The sequence below is a fragment of the Meles meles genome, chromosome 5 (genome assembly GCF_922984935.1).
Source record: "Meles meles chromosome 5, mMelMel3.1 paternal haplotype, whole genome shotgun sequence".
In the NCBI taxonomy this organism is placed as follows: Eukaryota; Metazoa; Chordata; class Mammalia; order Carnivora; family Mustelidae; genus Meles; species Meles meles.
In genome coordinates, this window is record NC_060070.1 from 94,912,515 (window position 1) to 94,938,802 (window position 26,288).

General features: G+C 39.0%; 2 protein-coding genes across 7 annotated transcripts in view; one reads left to right on the plus strand and one right to left on the minus strand.

Annotated features, from left to right (window-relative positions):
* The window catches only part of LOC123941432 (24-hydroxycholesterol 7-alpha-hydroxylase), a 96,351-nt gene extending 93,505 nt beyond the window's left edge, over positions 1–2,846 (minus strand). Inside the window, exon 1 of the mRNA XM_046004570.1 lies at positions 474–2,846. The gene's annotated coding sequence lies outside the window, so the exon portion shown is untranslated. The remainder of the gene's footprint in view (positions 1–473) is intronic.
* On the plus strand, positions 45–25,424 carry SLC25A27 (solute carrier family 25 member 27). 6 transcript variants are annotated; one of them, XM_046004579.1, is made up of 9 exons: positions 47–343; positions 2,853–3,044; positions 4,809–4,893; positions 6,872–6,994; positions 9,039–9,151; positions 12,957–13,041; positions 17,849–17,941; positions 18,192–18,257; positions 18,568–18,670. In XM_046004579.1, the coding sequence occupies exons 1-8, from the start codon at positions 238–240 to the stop codon at positions 18,214–18,216; spliced, it is 822 nt and encodes a 273-aa protein (XP_045860535.1). In that variant the 5' UTR covers positions 47–237; the 3' UTR covers positions 18,217–18,257; positions 18,568–18,670. The 6 variants fall into 6 exon arrangements, with proteins under 6 accessions (XP_045860533.1, XP_045860534.1, XP_045860535.1 ...); XM_046004574.1 differs by lacking the exon at positions 18,192–18,257 and adding an exon at positions 23,675–25,424 and having other exon boundaries at positions 48–343; XM_046004576.1 differs by lacking the exon at positions 18,192–18,257 and adding an exon at positions 23,841–25,424 and having other exon boundaries at positions 48–343.
* Positions 25,425–26,288: the final 864 nt, after the last annotated feature.

A 26,288-nucleotide genomic window follows, 5' to 3' on the forward strand; every position in this document is an offset into this window, starting at 1 on the left:
CCAGCAGCCTCGTGGGCTTCGCGTTGTTGTTCTGCCCTCAGTCCTGTGGAGCTCTCCCGCCGGGGCTGCGAGGAAGGCTGTAGGTTTGCGAGGCCGCTTGGCTGAGCCTAGCGAGGGAAATGGTCCCCGCTCTGCCACTCGCCGGTTGAGGAAGGGCCGCCCTGGCAGAGTGGCAGGCCAGCCGCGGCGCTGGGCGCCGGCCAGAAGGGGTGTACTGCCGTCCCGTCTTGCTGCTGAATGTCGCTTCCAGAGGATGAGGAGAGGCTTTTGCCGCTTGCCCAGAGATGGCCCCGAGCGAGCAAGTTCCTCCTGTCGGGCTGCGCGGCTACCGTGGCCGAGCTAGGTACCCGGCCGCCCCCGCCCGGGCCTCCCCTCGTCGAGGTGCCGCGCTGGGGGTGGGGGTGAGGGCACCGGTGAGCGGTTTCGGCCCCCCGGGGGTGCGGCCCTCTGGGTTGCGCCCTCTGCTTGCACACCTGCTTGCCCCTTGGGGCAGGGCGGGGACAAGGCCGGCTTTGCGAGGAGGCGGCCCTGGAGGTCGCTAAGGTCTTTTCCTTCCAATTTCGTCTCCCTCAGAGGTGTTGCTATTGTGTCTGAATGTCTACGCTTGGAAGCTTCAAGAACTGTCATTCCTCTCTAGGAATCATTTTCCCATCCGTGAGGATGACCTTTTAAAAACACGATCCACTCTTCATCCCTATTGAGATAATCTCTCTGATTTCTGTTTTTACATAGCCTCACCACAGCCTTATCTTTTGTAGACTCGTAGGACTTACTAACCTGTCACTTACATGGAGCATCTTCTCAACATCTGCCAGTTTTCCTCCTTGAGCTTAACTCACCTGTACTGTGTCTGCGTCTCGGGAGTCTGAGTAGTAGATAATATATAAATGCTAAATCCAAGGCGGGGCGCCCATTAATTGCAACATTGTTATAATCACCACAATATTAGACTGTGCTGAAGGTGCTTCAGAGACTCAGCCTTGACCTTTCTTACAGGCGGGTGGGGAGACATGCTGAGACAGGCAGTTACCTTGTGCTACTTATTATAATGAAAGTATTAAATATCATAAGAACATAGAGGACTGAGAGTTACCTATGCATAAGCAAGTCAGAGAAAACTAGAGGCCACCTATTTTTGATGCTCTTGAATGAGCAGGTGGCGTTCCTTCCAATGATTTTGTGAGCAGAGTGCCTGTGTGTTCCCTGTGAAGCCTTCACTGTGCATTTTAAGATTACCCTTTCATTTTCTTGCCTGCTGAAAAACAAAACTAGCAACAGCTTTGGTGTTTCTATCATCAGGAAATGTTACTTTGTTCTCATCTAAAATGAATTTGTTTTGTATTTCCAGCGCAGCCAGCACAGGACCTGTTGTTTTGCTCTTTGTGCTCCTCCACTCTTGCCCTTTGGACCCACTATTTTTTCTCTTTCTCTTCTCTTAAAGCTGATGGGGAAATTTTTGTTATTCACTGTTTTTACTGAAATACAATTCTTCAACTTTTTAAGAAAATTTAAAATCAGATTGCTGAATTGGATATTTCTAACTTTTTTTAACCTGATTGTTTCCCCCTGTGACCTATGGCAAAGAAACATTACTTTTGTTAAAAGGTTTGTGGAGAATGGTGTGGGGGCTGGGGATGGGAAGCTAGGAAAACAGAATATGGGTTGGTTTTGAGTACAAAACACTTTAGGATCAGAACCTGAAGCATTATTTAAGTAACCAGTAAGTAAACTAGAATTATTTTGAGAGACATAACCCATGTTAATATAGAGGAACCTTAGGAATCTTAGGTCTTTTCAAGGTTCATATGTTAATAAAGCATTGTTAAAATTCTGTACATGCAAACTACTTCTGTTTTAGGGGAACTATCAGCAAGTTATTTTTTCCAAAGACCAGTGGTAAGATTTAATATTCTCCTCCCCCTACTCTGTTTTCTCTTGGAAAAAGCATAACTATGATTTTATATCAGGCGGTGGTCATTGAAAAGACTCATGTAATGTCAATAACGTTCATGAACTTACCCGAATCTGGTTACTTCAGTTATTTGGGACATTATGAGTATAAAGTTAGGAGCTTGATCTTCCTAATGTGGACCAGTTAGCTTAACTGTTTCAAGGAAAAATGTATTCTTGAATTCAATACCTTGAATTCAAAATATAATCGTTAGAAAAAAACTTTTCAAGTTTAATTGGTACTCATGAGGAGGCCACACATAAAACTTTATACTGGAAAAACAACTCAATCTGTGCCTTAATTGGAAAGTATATTGAGCATGCTGACCTTGTATAAACTCCATATTACATCTTCTATATCTCAAACTTCAGGTCAGTGAATATCACCCATGAAATTAAATAATGCATCTTCACCTGCTTTTATTTTGAACCTATCAGAAGCAGTACAGTATTCTAAAAGTCATATTGGGTCTTAATCATGGTTGCAGTCAAAGGAGCATCACAGAATATAGATATCTGAAATTATTCCCATTGAAAAACACAAATTAAGGACTAAAGTAGATTTTAAGCTGAAATTTCTGAGTAAAAAGAACCCAAATCTTGTCACTTTTCCCCCCCTGATGATCTGGGAGTGAGGGTGCTTTGGGACAATGGTTCTTAAATTTGGGCGTGCATAAGAATCAAATGATTTCTAAACCCCCATCAGCCTATTCAGAATCCAAAGGTATGGGACTAGGAAATAATTTTTAATAATTTCTCTAGCTGATTCTGATGTACTCTAAAATTTGAGAACCATGGATCTTGTGGATACTAAAATATTAGTCCCATGACTTTAGAATTTTAGAATTTTTGTTCGTTTCTCTGAATGTTATGGGTTTCCCCTCATTTTGTTTTTTTATTAGCAACCTTTCCTCTCGATCTCACAAAAACTCGGCTCCAGATGCAAGGAGAAGCTGCCCTTGCTCGGTTGGGAGACAGTGCAAGAGAATCTGTTCCCTATAGAGGCATGGTACGCACAGCTCTAGGGATTGTTCAAGAAGAAGGCTTTCTAAAGCTTTGGCAAGGAGTGACACCTGCCATTTACAGACACATAGGTATTTATCTTGATTCCAGCTGGTAAGTTTGTTATGAGTTCTGTGTGTCATCTGCTTTTGTGTTTAGCTGTGCTCAAAATCTAGTGAGTTTTTTTTTCTGCTAATGTAATAAATGAATATATATTCTCGTGGGAAGAAAATTAACCACCAATTGTTATTAAGGAATGATTGCCTTGAATTTTTAGAAAAGCATATACAAGTATTTAGGGGTGAACTGTCATGATGTCTATAACGTACTTCAAAATAATTAAGCAGAAAAATGAATCAAATATGGCAAGAATGTTAGCAATGATACATCTCAAGGATACAGAGGGAATTATTTTCTCTACTTCTCCGCATGTTTGAAGAATTTTAAGAAAAAATGAGTGATATTTTTCCTCCACTTTAGAAACTTTAAAACACAAAATGTCAGCTTTTCATGTTCTTTGAAATTGAAATATATTTGACTAAAATGCCAAATCTCACTAGTCTCTGTCCCATGTACTACAAACTAGGCAACTCTGAAAGAGAACAGGGATGACTGATCCAATTCTGGCAATTGAGTGATTGCAGTGCAGCTGATTTTCACCTCTGTTTCCAAGGCTACCTCCCTACCTGTGTGGGCCTTTAGTCAGTCTTCAAGGGAAATAATTGTCACTGTGCTACAGCCAGTGAGAATACTTTTCTGATTTGCTTTCTCAAGTGGTACTCACAAAGATAGTCGTTGTTGGGTTTTCCGCTTGTGGATAGGAGAACATAAACTTGGCTTCAAAGGAGGTAGGACAGGTGTGGCATTCTTCTCCTCTACGTTCATAATATTTCCACAAGTATGTAGGGACCCTTGACCAGAAAAGCATCCAGTACTAATACTTACCAGCTTATGATTTTCAAAGCTTCAGTTCTTCAGGTGAGTAAGCTAGAGTGTTTTCATTAAGAGCTTTCCAGAAGTGTGTATAGAGACTGTTGTTGTTTTGGTGCTTTGTGTATTTGTGAATATTTTAAAATATTTTATTAAACTTCCTGAAATATCAAGAAAAATGTTCTCTATGAATACCATGTACTGATTTTAATGATTTTTATTTTCCAGTCTTTTTAAAAAAATATTTTCTCCTTTGTTTTCCATTATTGTTTTGAGTTTTACTTCTTTTCATTTGTATTTAGTTGAGCATTATAAATGGCTTTACAGTTAAGATTCATTTTGTAAGTTTGACAGTTGACTGAAAAAGTTACCTCAATATAATCAACTACCCAGTGAAGTTATGCATGTTTATTAAATGAAAAATGCCTGCTGTGTACCAAGCTCTGTATTAGGGTACATAGAGTAATAAAAACACACAAAGCCTGCCCTGAAAAGCTCATGGTCTGATGGAAAGATGAGCAACAAAATCAAGTTAACCTCCAATTAATGTCATATTGGATGTATGCATGGATTGTTCTGGAGGAGGAGAGGAGAAGCATGGTAGGCGCAGTGGCAGTCTAGAACACTGGAAGTGGGAGAGCATGTTTTAGAAAACGTGTTCTTTGAATTGAGTCTTAGAGGACTAGGAGGAGTTACCCAAGCAGAGAAGGGAGAATCCATTCAAGAAGGATAAGACAGCATATGAGAAGGCTTGAGGGCTAAGAAGACATGCCACCTTTAGAGAAACATCAAGAAAAGCCAACGTGTTGTTCTCTTGCATGAGAGAACAATACAGATAGAGAGATGGACTGGCCCAGGTCAGAATTTCCTCTTGTTTTATTAAACGTCTAGCTGAATTCACCTTTTCAATGATCCATTCTACACAGTGTACTCCGGAGGCCGCATGGTCACTTATGAACATCTTCGTGAAGTTGTATTTGGCAAAAGTGAAGATAAGCATTATCCCCTTTGGTAAGTTTTGTTTTGAAAATAATATATACTATTGATCCTAAAGGCTTTAATGTGTATCCATTAGATTTGTATAAAATTGTGTATTTGTACCAAAATTGCCTCAAGTTATAGGCTTAAAACAATTAATAATTACAATGTAAATCCAAATCAGTGAGCATTTACTGCACATTGTATACAAACATACATGTATGTATATATAAGAAATTTTGCATATATATTAATATTAAAAGAATTCCTTTTTTAAAAAAGATTTTATTTATTTATTCGTCAGAGAGCAAACAAGCAAGCACACAAGCAGGGTGGGGGGCGGTGGTGGCAGGCAGAGGGAGAAGCTGGCAGCGGTTATGAGATTCTCAAAGAGAAAAAACAGTGCTGTGTTCATCATTATGAGAACCAGGCACTCCTAGGCTGCTGATGTCGGTAGAGATTGATACAAGTTCTGTGGAAAACAATTTGCAGGGCCTATCAAATGTCATGTAAATGTTTAGATTTCTTAGTTGAAAGCTAAGCTGTCTAAATAAATTGTGATATGTCCATAAAATGGAATGCTACAAAACTGTTTTTTAAAATGAGGCAGTTCTGAATGAACTGATAACTTTTGAGATACATTATTAGGAAAAATATATCTTAAAGGACATTATTAGGGAAAAATTAAGGTGTATACAACCTAGCATTCTACATTTGTGCTTTTTGTTTTTTGAAGATTTTATTTATTTATTTGAGAGAGAGAGAGAGAGAAGAGAGTGCAAGCGGGGTAAGAGGAAGGCAGAGGGAGAGGGAGAGAATCTCATTCTGACCCTAAGCCAAGCATGGAACCCGACATAGGGCTTGATCCATGACCCCGAGATCACAACTCTGAGATCATGACCCGAGTAGAAGCCAAGAGCTGGTGGCTCAGTCTATAAACTGAAAATTAGTCAGTTGAGCCACCCCGGCGCCCCTACATTTTTGCTTTTAGAAAGGAGTATTTATACATATATGTTTGTGTGTACACAAACTATCAATTGTAACTTAGTGTTTAAGACTGTGTGGTTGGCACTCAGATTTCCTGCTGTTAAATCTTGGCCATACCACTCACTGGTTGTGTGATTTGAACTGTCCTTCAACTGCTTTTATGCCTCAGTTTCCTTATCTGTAAAGAGGATTTAACAGTAGTACTAATATCATAGGGTTGATATGAAAATTAGATGATGTTTTTAAAAACAGGGCCTGACATAATAAGCACTCGGTGAATGCAGTATTATTATGTGTGGGAAATCATAAGAAACTAGTAATTGTGATTGCTTCAGAGGAAGGGAACTGATAATAGGGAACCTGGTTACTCTATACCCATTTGTACCTCTTCAAATATTGTTTTAGAGTAAAGGGAAAGAAATGATCCCTTTTCTTCCAAGAAAAGGTAAAAGATAATTAGAGCCTGGTCTGAGACACAGTTGGCGTGGAGAGGAGGGGATGGATTCAAAGCGTGTTCAAGTATAGTAGTCTAGACTTGATCACTGTTGGCTTTGGGAGGTGAGGAGAAGGAAGAGCCAGGGGGCAGAGAGAGTTTCTTCGAAGAGAAGAAAGTTCTCAACCCCCCCTTACTATGTAAAACTACTAAAATAATAGTTTACAAAATCTGACTGACCAGCTTTTGTCTGTTAGACTGATTATGTCTATGCTCTTTCCAGTCCCCTGTAGTCAGAATTAAACTACAATTAAATGGTCAGTTCAGATATTTATAACTTTGAAGCAACTGCCCTTGCTTTGACTTTTAGGCCATAGAAGGCCCCTGAAACCAGATTTGAATTTCAACTCTTTTAACCCTCCCTTCAGTAAACAGACAAACCATCTACTTTCCTCTGTGATTTGTATGTCCATTCTTTTCTTCACTTTGTCTTAAATCCCTAGGCAGGGGCTGGATCAGCTTGGTACTGTTCACTCCAAAATTTGCAAAATTAACAGAAACTATTAAAAATGTATCTCCTTTTGCAATTAGGAAATCAGTAATTGGAGGTATGATGGCTGGTGTTGTTGGCCAATTTTTAGCCAACCCAACTGATCTAGTGAAGGTTCAGATGCAAATGGAAGGAAAAAGGAAACTTGAAGGAAAACCTTTGCGGTAGGTCCTCCAGTTAACTGATTCTGTTCCTTTCCCCTGTCTTAGTTTGAACACATACCTACTAATTTATGCGTTTTTGTAATCCAGCATTCAGCAAAGATATTAATTCTGACTCTTCAACTTGGAAGATGTATTCATTAAGAGAAGGGCTAACACGGATCTTTTCATTACATGATAAGGGGCACGTGTTCTCTAGTAGAAAAATTATATGTGTACGTAGTTATTTGCTGCTTTCCCCAGCCAAGTCAGCTAGACTTGTGTTGTTACTGCTTGATATAAAGAATCTGATCACTAAAATTTGCAGTTTGTCTCAGTGTGAACCCCAGTTTGGCCGCTGTGGCTTAGTGTTATAGAAGTCGCTTAGCACGCCTATCCTCAGTTTCTTTATCTTTCAAAAGGGACCGTTCAGAAGGTTTGCGTGACTGCCTGGGCTCTTCCTTGGCTGAAAGCTTGGCTCCTTTCCCTTTATCCCTGAAAGAAGGAGAACAGCAAGACTGACCTTGCAAGTTCTTCCCACTTCCCGATCTAATCCCATTCCTCCTCTTTTCCCCAAGTTTAAGGAAGTTTTTTATTATGTCTTTGGGACACAAAATTCTCCTACTGCATTACTCTACATTATTGAAGTCTGCCTTTCTTCAAAGGACTTCATGTTGAATAATTTATTAAAACACCACTTAGCCTGTTTCTCTGGGAAAGGGGCAAAATCTTAGAGATTGATAGACGTCTCCCAGAAAAGAGGATAAGTGCAGAACACCTTTGGTTGAGTAAGAAGAGGTCTGTTCCTCTGAGCACTGCAGGTCTGTGGCTGGGCCAGAGATGAAGGAGGGTTTTGAATCTCCTTTGGGAACCCACCAGTGACACGGACCACTGCTCTTCACAGTGCTGCTCCTCTAGCTGGCTCAGTGGAAACTGAGTTTGGACTTGGCAGTCCAGGCCCCCTTGAGCCCTCCAGACAGGGAGAACACCCACCACAGAGGAGAAAAGGATAACACTCTGACTTAACCAAGCAGTTTACAGAATCTCAGGACCCATTTTGTCGTCTTGTAACACCTTCTAATTAATTAGTAAGTAACAGGAAGAACTGACGTTTTCAAAGTTGACTACATGGAGAGAACTATCAGGATCCAGAAAAATCTGAGTTTTTAACTAATCCTGTCAGGTTTTCCCCTCCTTTGTCTCTGCTGTTGGAAATTATTGGTTTGATGTAGTAGTAAAAACCATTTCCTGTTATTGTAAAGAACATCAACCTTGGGGTCAGACAACCCAGGATTCGTATCCGGCCTTTACCACATTTTAGCTCTGACCCTAGTCAAGTTCCTTAACTTAGTTAACTTAGTTCCTTAACAATTTCCTAAGCCTCCAGTTTCCTCAGTCGGAAATTGGAACATAAATTCACACTTCATAGAGTTTTCAGGAATAAGAGTTTATCTTATGTATATAAAAAGTCCTATGTTTAATAAGTACACAACAGATTTTGACTACAGTGACCATCATTTGTGAGTATAACTTCCCATGTAGCATTATAGCAATTTTGCATGCCCAATAAATATATCTTAATATCTTTTTGGTGAGACTTAGGGAATGTAGAGCCTAAGTAAAAGCCACTCAGCTCGTAAATGGTAGAGATGGCATTGGACTCCAGGTATTTCGGACTATATAAAACCCAGACTATTATTTTATAACAGGGGTTTCCAGATCTGATTCATGGGTCAGCACCATTTTTTACCTGTGTACAAAAAAAAAAACCCAAAAAACAAAAAAACAAAACTGAACAAAATCAGGATAGGATAGTAAATTTTTATAAAACCCGAAGTATTCAATTTTAAGAACTTCTATTCTGAGATTGCCCCTCCCTACTCTTTGGACTAAAAATGTCATTTATTTTATGAGAATACGTGAGGATTGATTTCTTCAATTTCTAACAATTCTGGGTAATTAAGATGTTATTTTACTCCAAATCATAACAGCTGTAGGTGAAGTTTATCCAGCTGCATTCCATAGAAATGCATAGAATTTTCACATTTCATTATTATTTTTCCTTTAGATTTCGTGGTGTGCATCATGCATTTGCAAAAATCTTATCTGAAGGTGGAATACGTGGGCTTTGGGCAGGCTGGGTACCCAATATACAAAGAGCAGCGCTGGTGAATATGGGAGGTAATGGAAACTTTATTGAACTCTGAAAAGTCCTTACTGCCTTCATGATTGTAATGATAAGCACAGACATCAGGGAAAATGAAAAACTTTATTTAATCATTTTTAGTAATCATTGGCAACAGTCTTCATTTATGTTTTTGAACAACTTAATTGAATATTTTCTCTAGAGTATTTTCACTTTTCTCCATGGTGATCTATGAAAAGGATTTCCTAAAATAAGCAAATTGTGTCAATAAAGAGATAGTACTAAACTATTTCTAAGGTTTCCTCTCTACCCACACCCTCATCCAAGATCCAAAATGGCACATGTAACTATGTGACAATCATTAGATCCAGAATGCCCAACTCTTTCCCCCAGCTTGTGCAGCAGGCATTACAGACTGGAAACCTCAGTGCTTCCTTAACTCAACATGGCCCTCATCTCCCACAGTCAGTCACTAACTGCTTCGGTCTTTTGTTTTAGGGTTTTATTTATTTATTTTTCAGAGTGAAAGAGGGAAAGAGAGAGAGAGCACACAAGCAGGGGGAGTGGCAGGCAGAGTGGACAGAGGGAAAAGCAGGCTCTTCACCAAGCAGGGAGCTCAATGTGGGACTCCAACCCAGGATCCCAGGATCATGACCTGAGCCAAAGGCAGATGCTTAACTGACTGAGTCACCTAAGCACCCCTTGCTTCTGTCTTCTTCTTCTTCTTCTTTTTTTTAGGATTTTATTTGTTTATTTGACAGACAGAGATCACAAGTAGGAAGAGAGACAGAGGGGGAAGCAGGCTTCCTGGAGAGCAGAGAGCCTGATGTGGGGCTTGATCCCAGGATGCTGTGATCATGACCTGAGCTGAAGGCAGAGGCTTTAACCCACTGAGCCACCCAGACGCCCTTACTTCTGTCTTCTAAATATTTCTTGAAAGTGTACCCTCTCCAATACCTACCACCTTAGTGTCCTTAAAACGACCATTTTTACAATTCTCACCATCGTAGCCACAGCCATCAGGCTGGTCTCCTCCCCTGTCCTCAAATTTATAGCCAGTATCCAGGGGGATTTATCTAAAACACAAATCTCAACATGTTACTGGGACTCTTAAAACCTTTTACTGGCTTCTCATCACTCACAGAAGAAAAGTGGAAATTTAATAACATAACATAGAAGGTCTGCACAATCCAACTGGTGCCTTCAGGGAATTGAGCAATTCATTGATTTGGGAGTAAAGAGTGAAACAGAGAGTCATGAGCTAGAAGGTTCCATTGCCTGCACATCCCAGACTGCTCTTTTCCTACTTTCTGCCCTCCTCCCTCTTCTTCTGTTTAGTTTCCTTCTTGCAGATGTTTTAGTGTTCTGCCAAAGTGTCTTTCTACTGTGTATTTTTCCTGAACCCCACAACCACCCTTCCCTAACCATGTTGTGTTAGATGCCCCTTTATGAGTTTCTGTAGTTCCCGGTACTTATCTTTGTGATCACTTGTACCTCATTACATTGCTTTCTACTGGGTGTCTATTTCCTCTGCTAGATCATGAGCCCCCTGAAGGCAAAGACATTTTATTTATCATCTCTTATGTAGTCAGTAAACATTTGATGAATGAGCTAATGAATGAAAAGATTATTTCTAAGACCCAACTTAAATGATTCTAGGAAATGAAGGGATGGCTTTTTTGAGGGTTATAGGAACATATCACTTAAATATCAAAGGAAGTAAGTCTGGTTTTTTAAATTTTGCTATTTCAGTCCATCCATAGCTACAACATCATATTGGTGGCTATTTTAGTTATCAGGAATCTTTACTGATTGTAGTTTCTCAATCCGATGCTTCAAAATCTGTTGTAGCTCAGATTTCTCTTCTAGTTTCCAGCTCTTTACTCAACATGTTTATTTAGGTTATCTTGACTATATCATGCTGTGTCCAAACCATTCGTTTATCAAGCTACTTGCTCTCCATTCTTCCCAATCTCAAAATATGATACCATATTTTCTCACTTGAACAAGGCAGAAACCTAGGCAAGAGTTTTGTCTCTTTCCTTTCACTTACTCCTGATAACCAATCAGTCACCAAGTCCAACCACTTCTGTCTCCTAGCTGTATCTTGCATCCATCTACTTCTTTTCATCCCTGGAGCTACTCCTTTGTCCAAGTATTATTTATCTCCTTCTACTGGATCAATACAGAAGCCTCCAGACTGGTTTTTCCATATGTACCCCATGGCCATTTTGTCCCCCCATGCATTGGAAACTGCTGTGATCAAGGTCATCACTCCATCATCTTACTTAAAACATTCTAAATTAGTCAGATCTTATTTTCACCATCTCCAAAAATGACAGCTCTGCCCTTCAAATTATTTAAGCTCAAAAATCTTTTTTTTTTTAAACATTTTATTTATTATTTTACAGAGATCACAAGCAGGCAGAAAGGCAGGCAGAGAGAGAGGAAGGGAAGCAGTCTCCCCACTGCAGGGCTCGATCCCAGGCCCCCAGGACCATGACCCGATCTGAGGGCAGAGGCTTTAACCCACTGAGCCACCCAGGCACCCCAAAGCTCAAAAATCTTGTAGTCATCTTTGATTCCTTTCTTTCCCTCTCTATTCAATTTGGTGATTCTGCCTTCAAAACATATCTAGAATCTGACTAGTGCTCCACATCTCCTTTTTCCAAACCATCATCATCTCTCATCAGAATAAATTCAATAGTCTTATCTCTAATCTGTCTGGGCTCCCTGTAGTCTAGTCACAGCAGGACAGCCAGAGTGTCATGTAAATAGTAACCCAGAGTCCTCACTGCTGTGCTCAAAACCCTTCCTTAAAGATCCCATCTTTAAAATTCATATATATCATTCCCCTCCACCTTCTGATATTCTTATCCCCTTTCTTTGCCTTATTTGTCTTCAGAGCAGTTATAACTCTCTGAAATGCTGTGGTTTATATATTTGCTTACTGTCTCATTCCTCAACAAAGAATGAGGATTTTGTTCAGTTTATCCATGGCTTTTTTCCCAGCACCTAGAATAATGCCTATTACCACATGGTAGACACTCACATATTTGGTGAGTGATCAAATGCATCTATCCATTCTTACTTCTTTACAATTCACTTCCTGTACTTCACTGTAGGTAGTCATTATAAAACTCCAATGTTGTAATATATCACTGCCCTGTGATATATTACAGGGCATTCATTGTCATTAGAAAAAAATATAAAAAGCTTAATGTTCAACAGCTCTTCATTGTCATTAGAAAAAAATATAAAAAGTTTAATGCAGAATAATGGTCAGAACCTTTTATTTATAAGTGATGGAATTTCAACTCAACTTACTTAGGATTAGAGAAGGAATTTATCATCTCAAATACTAAGAAGTCCAGGGGTTGAGCTGATGGTAGGCGAGAGCTGGATTCAAATGTTCAAACGGTATAACTGAGTACCTGTCTCTCTTCCTCTTTTCCTCCCCTTTCATTTGTTGGTTGCTTTCCCATGCTTGAGAATGATAATAGTATCTTTCATCCTTGTACACATTCCTACCCCAAGCCTAATCTATTCTTTTCTTTTTTTTCTTTTTTTCTTGAGAGTGTGTGTGTGTGTGAGCAGGGGGATGAGAGGGCCAGAGGGAGAGGGGAAGAGAGAGAGAGTCTTCAGCAGGCTTCATGCTCAATGTGGAACCCAACATAGGACTTGATCTCATGATCCTGAGATCATGACCTGAGCCAAAATCTAGAGTCGGAGGCTTAACTGATTGAGACACCCAGGTGTCCTAAGCATAACATATTATTAACATAAAAGACATTCATTGTCAAATGAACATTTCAGCCTCCTTTTTCTTTTTATTGCCAGATTTAACTACTTATGATACAGTGAAACACTATTTGGTACTGAACACTCCACTTGAGGACAATATCATGACTCATGGTTTATCAAGGTAAGTGATTATTTTAGTTTGAATTATTTTCTATATCACTTTTCTTCCACATTTGGCACAAATTCTAACCTTTTATCTCCTATGATTGAGAATCTAGTGATATTACCCTTAGAGAAATGTGATAGTACATTTAAAAAGAACAATTTTCTTAGAATTTTTTGCAGTTAAAATGGGGAAGAAAGAGACAAAATTGCACAATGTTTCATATTAAACCATCCCAAATATTTGCACCTTGATGGGACCCCCCTGGGGTCAGATTCTGTTGATCAATTCTGCAATTTAATTCCACAGTTATGTTTGAGCATCTTTTATGATAAAGGCACCTGCAGGGCATTGCAGTGGGTACAAAGGGTAACCCTGGCTTCTTTCTAGGCAGTTGACCAGGGGAAAAACAAGACACGTATGAAAACAATATCTAGGGGTGCCTGGGTGCCTCACTCAATTAAGCATCTGTCTTTGGCTTAGGTCATGATCCCAGGCCTGGGATTTAGTCCTGTGTTGTCAGGCTCCCTGCTCAGTGTGGAGTCTGCTTTTCCCTTTCCTTCTCCCACTGTCCGTTCCCTGCTAGTGCTCTCTCTCTCCTTCTCTCTCTCTCAAGTAAGTAAGTAAAATCTTTAAAGAACAAAAATAATGTATGGTAAATGCTGAAACAAAATGCCTAGTTACTGTACCATTCAGAAGAGGGAGGAAAAAATAACCACGTGGGAAGGGGCCTATAAAGGAGCTAGAATTAGGTGTTTTGAAATGCTGTAGCTCTTGACAGAGACAGGAAGTAGAGCACTCCAGGAAGCAGAAGCACCTTATCTCTTTGCAGCAAAATTTCAAATTATCCATTAGAGTGAGTTACTTTATAGATGTATAGTATTCTTTACCTTATAGTGATTTTATATAGCTTCTGATCTTGTGTCCAAATTCCAAAATGCTTTATGCTATTAGATGACCCCAAAAGTATATTAAGAATGTTGAACCAATATATAGATATAAGCAATTCCAATTCCAGATTCACCTTTTTATATTCCTAGAGTAGTTTTTCTTCATTCCTCCACTCTTAAAATAAGTGAGATCTTTAGTGCTACTAGGGCAATCTTTTTATATGTCTTTGCTTACCATTCTTGTCCATTCTAGATTCTCACCCAGGTGTGTTCACTAGCTACACCATACTTTCTGTGCCAATAGTCTGGCCTCTTCTTTCAGAGAAAACTGAGGATTTTGACCTCCTTCCACTTCTTATTTCCATCCTGATAAATATATATATATATATATGTATTTGTGTTTACCCTTGCCATCTCTCCTGCACTATCTTTGTTCCTGCTGTTCACTCTGTCTAGGAGACTTTTGTCTCCAGTTTCTACCCAGTGGAGTCACCTTGTAAGACTTCTCATCTTTCAGATGCTTCTCTGTTCTGGTGTTATGATCTACTGTAGGAGCAAGATAGTCAGATCTGTCCTATAGTTCCACATCGATAATACCACTCTCTTTCATTGTCTTTCCACTCAAATGGTCTTTGAAATACCACATCTAAACAAAGAATCATGGATTTCCTGGCAGGTGTAAATCTGCCTAACATATATTACCCTACCAAACAGATCTGTCTTTTGTGGAAAAACAAGATTTCCATCTGTATATATTCCAGTCCTAATGTGAAATAACTTAGTCTTATTCTTCTCTAATTCAGGTTTTAGGGAAATGAAATGATGGGCATTTGTTTCATTTTTTAACTCTACCCACTGGATCAGTTTTTTAAATGGGTTGGTATGAATAAATGCGTTATATGAGGTAACTCAAAAGTTGCTAACGATGAACTCAAATCAAGTAGGTAAACGGTGCTATGTGGTCTGGAAGTTCTGGATACTGTGTCCTAGAATAAAATGAATGCTTCTAGAGGCTTGATGGGGATTGCAGCTGTACACAGAGAGCTTCTTGTGAGCCATCCAACACCTGGGAAAAAGAAATTTGATATAAAGAACAATAAAAATGGTGTAGGCACTGAACTGTGCACTTAAAAATGATTAAAATGGTAAATTGTATGTTGTGTCTGTTTTACCACAATTTCTAAAAATGGGGTAAATAAGAAGTCCTGGGGTCGGGCAGGAGCAGTAAAGACAAGTGAGGATTTTAGTGAGGTGGGAAGGCAGGTGGCAAGGTATGTTAATCAAGGAAGCAGAGGAGTTCAATTAATCGTCAGGAAATGATACAGAACAGGAAGACCGGGATAACCTTGCTTTTCTTTTTGAAATCATGAGGCTGTTGAGAGGTAAAACTGTGAGAAAGGTGAGTTTACTCTGTGTGAAGATGACCCATGAGCATGATTTAGTTCATCCTTAAGAGGCTGGCTTTCTCTGAAACAATGCTGATGGGAGTATCTGAAACTGGTCTTATAGATAGCCACTTGGCCGCCTGGAGAGATCAGAAGACTCACCAGTCACTTTCTGTCCGTTATCATTTCAGCTGTGTCCTCAGCTTCATCATGTTGTTAACAAGGAGTGGTGAAGGCCAATAGCAAAAAGCAGCAATGTCCATTTCAGTGCAAGTAGCTTGGGCGAAATCAGTGTTCTTTTTATTGCTCTATCTTTTCCCTTTGACTCTGGATACCATCTTCCTTGAGGCCTCCTGAATACATTATTCTCTTTTAGTATTTATTTTTTATTTATTTTTTAAAGAGGTCTAGCCAGATTACACTATATCCTTAGGTGTTGGTTAAGAGGTTTCTGTGTGAAAATATTAAGGTATATTAAAATCAATGGTATTAAACTTTCAAAGAATAGAAACAAATAGAAAAGAATATAAAAAGAGCAGTAGTGTACACTTACTGGAATGTATGTGGTGAAACAAGAGCTCTTTCCACAGAGACAGTGACTGTTGTGTGGGCAGAGACCCAAGGATGTTATATGCACAGTTAGGTCTTTTGCTGTAATATGAAATAGGTTATATGGGTTTCTTCCCTTGAATTCAAGTATTTCTAAAGTAATTTTCTCCTTTGAATTCTAAATCCTGACCCAAAAGTGGTGGACAGAGTCTGGGTACTTTCTGCTACAGCAGTTTAGAGTGAGAGAGAGTATGAAGATTCCTAAGGTAGCTTCAACTTCCCTGCCATAGAGCCTTCAGAGACTTCAAAAGCCTTGGTGCAGAAGTCAGTAGTCCTTGTCTTTTGAGGTATTTGATGTCCCAGAGGACCTAAAAGTTTTCCACAGTTTTCCTTTCCAGTTTTGCATTAGCCAGACATAAGCTGTTATTCAGGCTGCCTTGATCCCAGTTTCTGTAGATTTTCAGCTGCTGAGATACGGGACTTCATACTCCTTGACTCAGGTCAACCACCCTTTTTCTCATCATAGGTCTTTCTTGTGGAAGAGTTTAAAGCAGCTCCTGAGTTTTCAGTTTGTGGAAATTCATCCTCTGAATTGCCTTGCATGCCCACAAGTATAATGAACTGCTAGTGATTTCTCAACTTCTTTTTTTTTTTTTTTAGATTTTATTTATTTATTTGACAGACAGAGATCACAAGTAGGCAGAGAGGCAGGCAGAGAGAGAGGGGAGGAGGAAGGAGGCTCCCTGCTGAGCAGAGAGCCCGATGTGGGGCTGGATCCCAGGACCCTGGGATCATGACCTGAGCCAAAGGCGGAGGCTTTAATCCACTGAGCCGCTCAGGTGCCCCTGATTTCTTATCTTCTTAGTCACTCATTTATAGAATTGCGATTGACTCTGCCATAGGTTGACCACAGAGAGCCATTTTGTCTCAGGAATTGACAAGCCTTTTTCAAGAAGGAGCAAGTAACGTTGTTGGACAAAGGAAGAAGGGATAAACAGAAACTTATTAGACGTTATGCCTGAGCGTAGACTGAAGGAAAAACAGGAATTTTCCAATTAGACGGGGGTGCAGGCATAGAGGTGTTGCATAGTATGGTAAATACAGAGCTACACTTAGTCATGTTGTTAAAGCATAGTGGGTGAAGAGAGATATGATCTTGGAGTAATATGTATGACAACTAGAGTGTGAGCTAAATCAGGTAATAGGGAATGAGGTAAGATTATATGCAAATGGAATAGTTTAATGAAATGAGGCTTAAAAATGAGTCAAAGTGAATTTTTTGTTGGTTAAATATTAAGCAAACAAGGTGATTCCCCTGCCCAAGATCCTCTCAGTGACTTCTGTTCACATCTAGAATAAAATCACACCCCTTTGATAGCCTTCATGGGCTGATCTCTGCCTGCTTCTTTCAGTCTTTCATCTGGCTGGACCCCTTCAGGATGCCACAGCCATGTCGGCTGCTTTCTCTCTCTTCAGCCCACCTCGGCCATTTCTGACTCAGGGCTTTTCCTGGGCTGTTCCTCTGGTGGGCAACATTCTTCCTCCATGTCTTTACATCCTTGCTCCTCCCCACTCTGTTGTCACTCAAGAGCCTCTCCGTGATGGCCTGTCATCCACTTACTCCCTATCATGCTATCCAGTTTTATTTTGTTCTTAGCATTTACCAGCATTCTGAAATTATTCATTTCTTCTCTGCCTCTTCCCAAGTAAGGGCCTCAGGGACAGGCTTGTGTGTGTCCTCTTCACTGCCTAGAAGAGTGCCTGTCACCAGTAGGTGTTCAATGTCTATTTGTTGCCTGGACATTCTTTTTAATTTTTGTTTTTTCTATCTCTTTAATGATTTCATTAAACATTGATCTTATGTGAAAATAAGATTATTTTAAGGAATAATACAATAATATATTTAGTATTCCATTCTTTCTAAATATCAAATTTCCTTTTCTTACAATTTAGAAATCGCTATATTTATTATCCTTCAAATTCATTTATTTGTATTTATAGTTTATGTTCTGGACTGGTAGCTTCTATTCTGGGAACACCCGCTGATGTCATCAAAAGCCGAATAATGAATCAACCACGAGATAAACAAGGAAGGTAGATAGAAAGTCTTCACTCTCCATGTGTTCAAATATCCTTAATAATAATGTTCCTTAAAGATGTTTCCTTGTATTTACTCTTGATAGAAATGTATCTGTGTGATCACGTGTTCAGCCAGCAAACTGTTTTTATGAATTTTCTGCTCTTTGTCTGATGGAAAAGTACTGTGCATTTGGGGATATAAGCTAATTTAATGATCATATTATTTAGACACAAGGTATTTATTGTGATTTTATTGTTTTCAAAGAGTTTATGAAAATATACTCTGCTGAGAATTTACAGAGCACTTTCTTCAGAAGCTTATGACTTACAGGTAACATGGAGAATTTGATTTGATATAAAACAGTATGTTCTCTCTGGAAGAGATCACGTGGAGTGAATTCTCACTATAAGACTAAGGGTGGGATGAATCCGAAGAGTCAGCCTTAGACACCTAAAGAAATTCTCTTTAAACTCAAAAGAGGTGATTTCTATATACTGAGCCACAAATATTACTTGTTCTAAATTAGCAGAAAATGTTTATGTTTCCTTATAGTAAGTTTCCTTTATTTTTTAATTTATGATTTATTTATACACTATTTACACACAAGAAATTTAGCAGAACTGTCTTCTTTCCTTTTTAGGGGACTTTTGTATAAATCATCAACTGACTGTTTGATTCAGGCTGTTCAAGGAGAAGGATTCATGAGTCTATATAAAGGCTTTTTACCATCCTGGCTGAGAATGGTAACGTCAGGTTTTTCCTTCTTTTGTTTTTGTCTTCTTTGCACTTAAATTGCTTTTAATCTACAATATTTTCCCTTTTCTTTTTCGGTTTTTAGCATGGCTCTGCCCCCAAACCATCTCTCTTTTTTATATCTCTTTTTGTTTTTTTTTTACCTCTCCTCAGAGTCTTATTACCTTCCCAGATGGATTAAGTAATACGATTCAGTTACTATTCGGAAATGAATAGGTTGACATTCTGTTGTTATGAAGTCAGTGGATAGGGTTTTCTGCAATGTAAAACCTTTAGTAGTCCATTTAGCCAAAGTATCGTATGTTTGGAACAGGTATAAAGATTTTTTACTAGATACTGTCCCTATGAAAATGTTGCTGTTTCAAACAAAATTTGTTACTTTGCTGGCACATGTTGCATTATCCATTAATACTCATTACCACAAAGCTTAGTTTAGTAAGAAAGCATTATGTCATTTTTATTTGATCTGTATATTACTTTTTACTGAAGTAAACTAAGATGAAGAATTAAATAGACTTATTCAAGTAACATAAGATACATAATAAAAATTAGGTACTCAAATATTTTGTAAGGTAGAACATATTTGAAAGATTGAATGAGTCATGTGTTTAGAAATTTAAACCATCAATGCTCTACACAATATAATAATATTAATTGAGCACCTATGCCATGCAAAGCCCTATACCCAATGCCTGGCATTGGAATGAAAAGAAGAGTCTCAACCCCTGCTGTAGTGCTGAAGCTTCTAGTTTGGTAAGGCCAGACACTGAATAAAAAACTAGAAGTGACGAGTGGTCAGGCAAAGTGCCTGGTACTATGAAAATATATAGCAAGCACATATAACCTAGGCTTGGAGATTAGGAGCAACTCCATGGAGAATGGGCTCTAAAATTGAGTCTGAAGAATGAGTAGGATTTGCCAGGTAAGAAGAGCAGAAAAAAACGTTCTAGGTAGAGGGAACAGTTGGAGTGGATAGAAAACTTGATGAGTTCAGGGAATTGAAGGAAACCCACAGGCCAAGGCATGGAGACATGGAGGAAAGAGGCACAAGGTGAGGCGAGAGAGAGGTAGAGGCCAGTTTTGGAAGGGCTGTAGGACCCATAAGAGTGAAGAGCACCAGTGTGATGACGTGTGTGTTTTTAAAAATATCACTCCAGCCGCCATGTGGGTTGGGGAAAGGCCAGGAGTAGTAGTAGGTGAGACATAATTATAGCTTGCATGAAAGTATGACAATGAGGATAGAAAAAGATAGATTCAAAAAATAATTTAGGGGAGGTAGCAAGGAGCAAGAAGCATGACTGGATGGGGAGGGGAAAATGGTCAGAGAAGACAAGGAAAGTTGGACTTCATTCCCAGATTCCCAACCTGAGCAATAGATGATGTAATTTCCTAACATGGGATCATTTGTAGGGAAGATCCTGTGATAGAATAGCAAGCTTAGTTCTAAATTTGTTGAGTTTTGGGTATTTGTAGGACATCTAAGAACAGATTCTAGATGGCTCCTTCATATGTTGATCTGGATCTTACAGAGTATGTGGGGGTGGAGATTTAGAGGTGAGCACCATCTGCATATAGAAAGGAATTGAAGTTCTGGGAATAAATGACAGCACCGAGCAATAGTGGGCATCCATAAACATGGAGTTAATAGCCAAAGCCCTGAGCAATATCTGATGCAAACGTGTACCCACATGTAAAACCTTATTTTGATAGTCTTGGTTATACCTTGAAATTATCTCAAATCTGTGGATATTTCTTAATGGAAAGGAAAATTTTGATTTGGCCTGCATATCGTAAGTGCTGGTGGCACTAAGGAGTAAGATGTTTTGCATGAGAGCAGCTTATAAAAGGATGGAAAAGATATACATGTAAGTAGTTAAATTACAGAAATAATAAAGCCAATATTATTAAATCACTTGGTATCAGCACCAACACTGTGCTAATCATTTTCATGGCTTACCTCACTGAATTCTCCCAACAATCTCTTCAGTAAGTTATTATCATATCTCTTTTATAGAGGAGGAACAAAAGCTTAAAGAGTCTAAATAACTCAGCCAGTTTAGTGGGTTACTACTTTATGAAGTCAGGGAATCAAACCCAGGATGTTTGACTCCAGAGGACATGGTCTTTGTGAGCAGGTTGTATTAAATGCTCTATTCATGGTTAACAAAATATGGTGAGAACATGGATAGTAAAGGAAAAATTGGCTTTACCCGTTTAGGAAGTCGCAAAGTCTTTCACAGAGATGGTGTCTGATCTGAGGTTGAAAGATCAGTCGGCATTTAACAAGAAAGGCATGAGGGAACGATGTGAGCACAGGCATCAAGTCCTGTGTGTACCCAGTAGGTTTGGACAACCGCAGAAAATTCAGTGTCGCTGGAGAACAAGTCCTCAGAGAGGATGTGGTGGGGAAAAATTCTAGAGAAGTACTTAGGACCAGGTTAAGAAGGACCTTGTGGGGGCAAGTTTAATGGTTTAGGTGGAACTGTATAGGCAAGCAGCTGTTTAATCGTGGGAGCAAGGTACTAAGGTTTGTTTGGGTACAGGATTACTTTGGCAGCAACGTAGAAGATACACTGAAATCTGAAAGCTAGAACCCAAGAGAGGAAGTTTTGGCAATAGTCTAACCTGAAGATAATTGTAAAAATGGAGAGAAGGCAGATTCAAGGGCCATTTATGGTTAACTCCACAGGATTTAGTAATTGACTCTGTGTAGCTGATGGGGGAAGGAAGGAAGGAAATGGGACTTTTATATTTCTAGTATGGGAGACTATAAGGATGGTGAGACCACTGATGGAAAACAGAACCAGAGTCAAGAGGTTTGAGGACAAGGAGAATAAGACAAAGGAATACTGAGACAATTTGACCCATTCTCTTTATGCATGAGACTCAGAAAGTATAAGTGAGGAAAAAAAGAGAGTACTTCATGTATGATAGACACTGTGCTAAGCTGTTTACACACATTTTTTATTTTTAAGTCTTATAAGAGCCCAGTAAAACAGGTGGTGTTATCCTCATTTTTCAGATGAGAAAACCATGGCTCCAAGTGTAAGAAACTTGCTCAAGTTCATACAGCCGGTGTGTGGCAGAGCTGGGAACAGACCACAGGTCTGTTGAGTTCTAAACCCATGCTCCTAACTAATACAATGCGCAGAATGTCTTGAGATCCTGCGGCTAGCTATAAAAGTTGTCAGGGGAAAGGGACAGTGTGTAGTGGTAAAGAGATGTTGCTAGAGAAAGGCTTGCTAACCACCAAAGGTCGCCAGGGTGGCACTGCCTTGTTGATGTGCCACAGTGCATGACCATGACCTTAAAAGCTGACTCATGGGCACTTCCAAGTAAACTGGCCTTGCAAATACAGATTTCACCCTCAACTGAACTCACTGAAACTGATGATCAGACCACAGCATTGGCTCATTCACATTGAGAAACACACTTGGCAAGTGATCCAGATGTTGAAGTCCTCTCAACAGTGTGCTTCCTCCTAAATTCAAGTCATCTGTGAAGGCAAGTTATAATCAGAAGGTTGCTTACTACACACGGAATAATAACAGGAAGAGCTTATTCGTAATCTTAGTATTTAAGAATATCCAAGAGCCCTTAATGTTCAGCCCCACAGTAAAAGACATGGGGAAGGACTCTTGTTTTTCCAGTGGTTATGGCAACAGGCAGACCAGAACAGACAACACGGAGTCATACACTTGCATTATTTACAGCGGTGTAACTATGCTAGGGAAGAAAAAGACACAGAGGCTCAGTATATGCCATTCGTACACTACCCCGTTATTGGCTGTATGATATCCTTGTTTAACTTCTATTCATAACCCAGCTGAACTCAACCCCAGTCCCTCCCACTAGGTAAGGTAGAGCAACCTTGCTTTTCTCACTCACTGATTAATATTTACTTCATTTGCCTACAGAAGCCTGACCGCCTGAGTAGCTAGGAATGATTACATAATCCACTCTTAGCTGAGACCTCTATTCCTTGATCTGATGGCAGTTATATCACTGGCTTACTTCATTTTCATATTCTTTATTTTGTCCATGTCTCCCATATGGTTAACTAACCAACATGTGTTCTCCTAAATCCACTGATAAAGTCTCAATCTCCCAATATAACACACTCAGTATTTCCAAACACAGGACATAAATACTGCTTCACAAACTCTCTAACCAAATACATTTTATATTCTAATTGCGCAAGCTTCTTTTTTGACTCTAGTTGGATAGTTTCTCTCTGATCAATATTACCTATCACCTATGAACCAAACCAGACAGGACCTGGATCCAAAATACCCCTTCTCTGATGATACTTTCAGTGTTTCCTCTGCTCTTTCCTTCTTTGTCTTTGATGTTTTTATCTTCCTTTATTGAAAAGCCCTCATCCCCTTATAATTCCTTTTGATGTGGCTACACCTTTATTCAAGTTAGTCAAGTCTTTCTGAGCTGGAAACTCTTTTCTCTATTTTATATGAAATTTTATAACCATTTGTAATACATCAGGTGTTGAACTTCTGATCTAACTCTCAAAGGATAATCTTTCATCTTCACTTGCAAGTTCTTAACCGACTCCTTGTCACGCTTTACAATCTACATACAGAGGAGCCCAGCCTAGAATTCAGGCATGCTGAGTCCCAGCCTTTTAGCAGGGAAGGGATCAGTAGAAGGACCCTGGAATGCAAGCCAGAAGCCTGTTCTCTAGCTCCACAACATGTTGATAGCTTTTTGATTGCTAAGCCTCAGTGTCCTCATCTGTAAAATAGGGGTATCATTACCTTTCCTTTCTATTGTAAAGTGTTCAGAGAAATCTATGAGAAATAAGACATGAAAATACTTTGTTAATTATAAAGTGCTCTATAAAGGTGAAATACCAAAATACTTGTTTTCAGCCTAAGTGGATTCAAAATGACTTTGTCATTCAGAGATGTATATGCATAAATGTAGAATATTCATAATCACTTTGAAATATGCACTAACTTCTTTGGTTAATCTTTCAGACCCCTTGGTCACTGGTGTTCTGGCTTACTTATGAAAAAATCAGAGAGATGAGTGGAGTCAGTCCATTTTAAGCCCTTAAAGATGCAGCCCTTAAAGATACAGTGTTCAGTATCATTGAAATGTGGGCATCTACAACACACACCCCTATTATTTCTACCTCTTTAGGAAGACACCTTACTCTACAAAGACTGTGATTTATAGGGGCAGCACTTTATTTTTCTCTGGAAACCCAAGTTCTCTGTGACTCCTCTTTTTGTTCAAAAGCAATCTGGTTGGATTACACAAGGCCACCCAATGAGACCTGGCACAGAATTTTCAAGAAGATTTGAATCCTGAGCACTCATCTTACGAGAGAAGATTTGACCTTTGAGATGCTTTTCTATGCTGAGGAGCCTACTTAGAGAGATGCCAAAAGGGAGACAGCATCTCAGACCTGAAGTAGACAACAGGAATTTGGAAGAATACGTACATAATAGTGATTCAGAAATCTATTTAAACTGTTGTCAGTATTTTCAATGGAAATTTGATGATTCCTTTTTTTTGTTGTTAAAGCGCACATACTGTAAATTAAAGGGAGGTGAATGAAAATTCATGAATAAACATTTTGAATTCCCCTAGTAGTGAAGGAAGTTGATGTACCTTTTCTTGCCAAGAGGATGAAAAACCTCAAGTTGAGATGATGTCTGGATTTCCAGGAGAGAAGCTTCTTTCTGTCAGTGTCCCATCTTTGGTTAGATCTGTATTATGGGCTAGCACTCCACTGCACATGCTGAGGACTTCCCGACAGCCACATGAGTCTTGATGAACACCAAGTAGAGTGTTGCTTTGTTACATATGCCATTGCAACTAGAGTTTGCCGCTAGCCCCCAAGAAGCTCGATATATAAAAAATGCAACTTGTTTGATTAAAGCTTAGGTGGGTGGGTCCTTTTCATACAGCAACCTGTTATTATCAGCCTTTCCATGGCATTTCCAAAGCAAGGCTGAGATGAGGTCAGCCAGTTTGGACAGGCATCCTTTCGCGTCTCTCCTTCCCTAACACTAAGGGCCAGAGAGAGAGAGGGAGCGAACTCAAAAATCACACTGAAGCTGTCTCTATCCTGAATCTTACCCAGTTTTGACAGTTTCCTGTGTACATAGTGATAAGTATAAACTGCCTATGGTGTACATTTATGTCTCCAATCATCTAATCAAATCCATTTTCTTATTTTAGAAAGGTGAGAGATTTCTTCAGATTGACCTGTATGCCACCTGTTTCCCCCAACCTCAGACAGTGGGCATTTCTGGAGGGATGGATAGAGTTGTGGGTAGAGGCTGTAACTTCTAATGTAGGAAAGCTCAAAAAGCTTAGACCCAAGAAACACCCTGGAGTTAACCAGAGTTTGTTATGGACATAGATGATGTTGAGCAAAAAAAGTTTACAAGTGCCCTGTGGTTGCACTACTGTATAATCACTGCCATTTAAAAGGGGAATTATACTTTAGAATATATTTTAATGTGATGTACTAATATGCAGTGGCTTATTGTTTTTCTATGGAATTTTCAGAACGTGGAGTTCAACCAAAATCTGTTGGTGGTCTACTTTTCCATTCCATCTGTCAAGCTGTATGAATTGAGTTATTAAATATGTTTAAAATAATATTATGTATTTAAATCCCCACGTGTTCTGCATTGGGACCACTTTTGGGAACTCTTTGGGTTTTCATGTTTTATAACCTTTAAAATTAAGTAAAGATTGGATCAAAATATACCAACTGGACCACGAAAAAATTTATTTAGCTTTATTCTTCAAGGGGTGTGGGGTGAAAACACTGCTTTTAATTACTGAGACTGTTCCTTGATATCTGGATTCAACATGAATAATTGGAATTTTTTAACCTGAAGTGACTCCTTGGGATCATCTGGTTCTGGTTTAACCCTCTTATTTTACATGTTATGAAACAGAGGCACGGAGGGGTAGAGCTGCTTATGCTCATAGGTTACTTCATAGCAGAGCCTGGATAAAAATATAGACTTCCTAACTATTTTATTATTATTGGGAGTTATTATATACGAATTAGGTACATAGTCAATACTTCATGTTATCTTCACAACAACCCAGTCCAGTGCTCTTGAATCTTCCAAAACCTGATTTTTCTTTATAGCATTTTTCTGTCTTACACATTTTAAATAAATTTGAATTGTCTTCAACACAAATTTTAGAATGGAGTCACCACACCTTAGCTTGAGCCTGAAGAACCTCCACCATCTGATCAAATCCTTTATATCTAACACATATGTCTCTTCACATTTCATATTTTTCCAGTGAAGTCATATCCATTAATGTGTCTTGGAATTTTGATCTGTCTTTGCCAACTTAAAATCATCTTGCTCCTCTTCAAAATAATCCACAATAAATAAAAAGTGATAAAAATTTCAGTAATTTTGTATCCACACTAAAAGACTTAATCATTTCAATCTCACTTGTTGATTATATAATACTACCAAATATAGTATTTATCCTCACTAATGAATACCTAGCATTTAATTTATTTCTTATTTTTTTATAAACATATAATGTATTTTTATCCCCAGGGGTAGAGGTCTGTGAATCGCCAGGTTTACACACTTCACA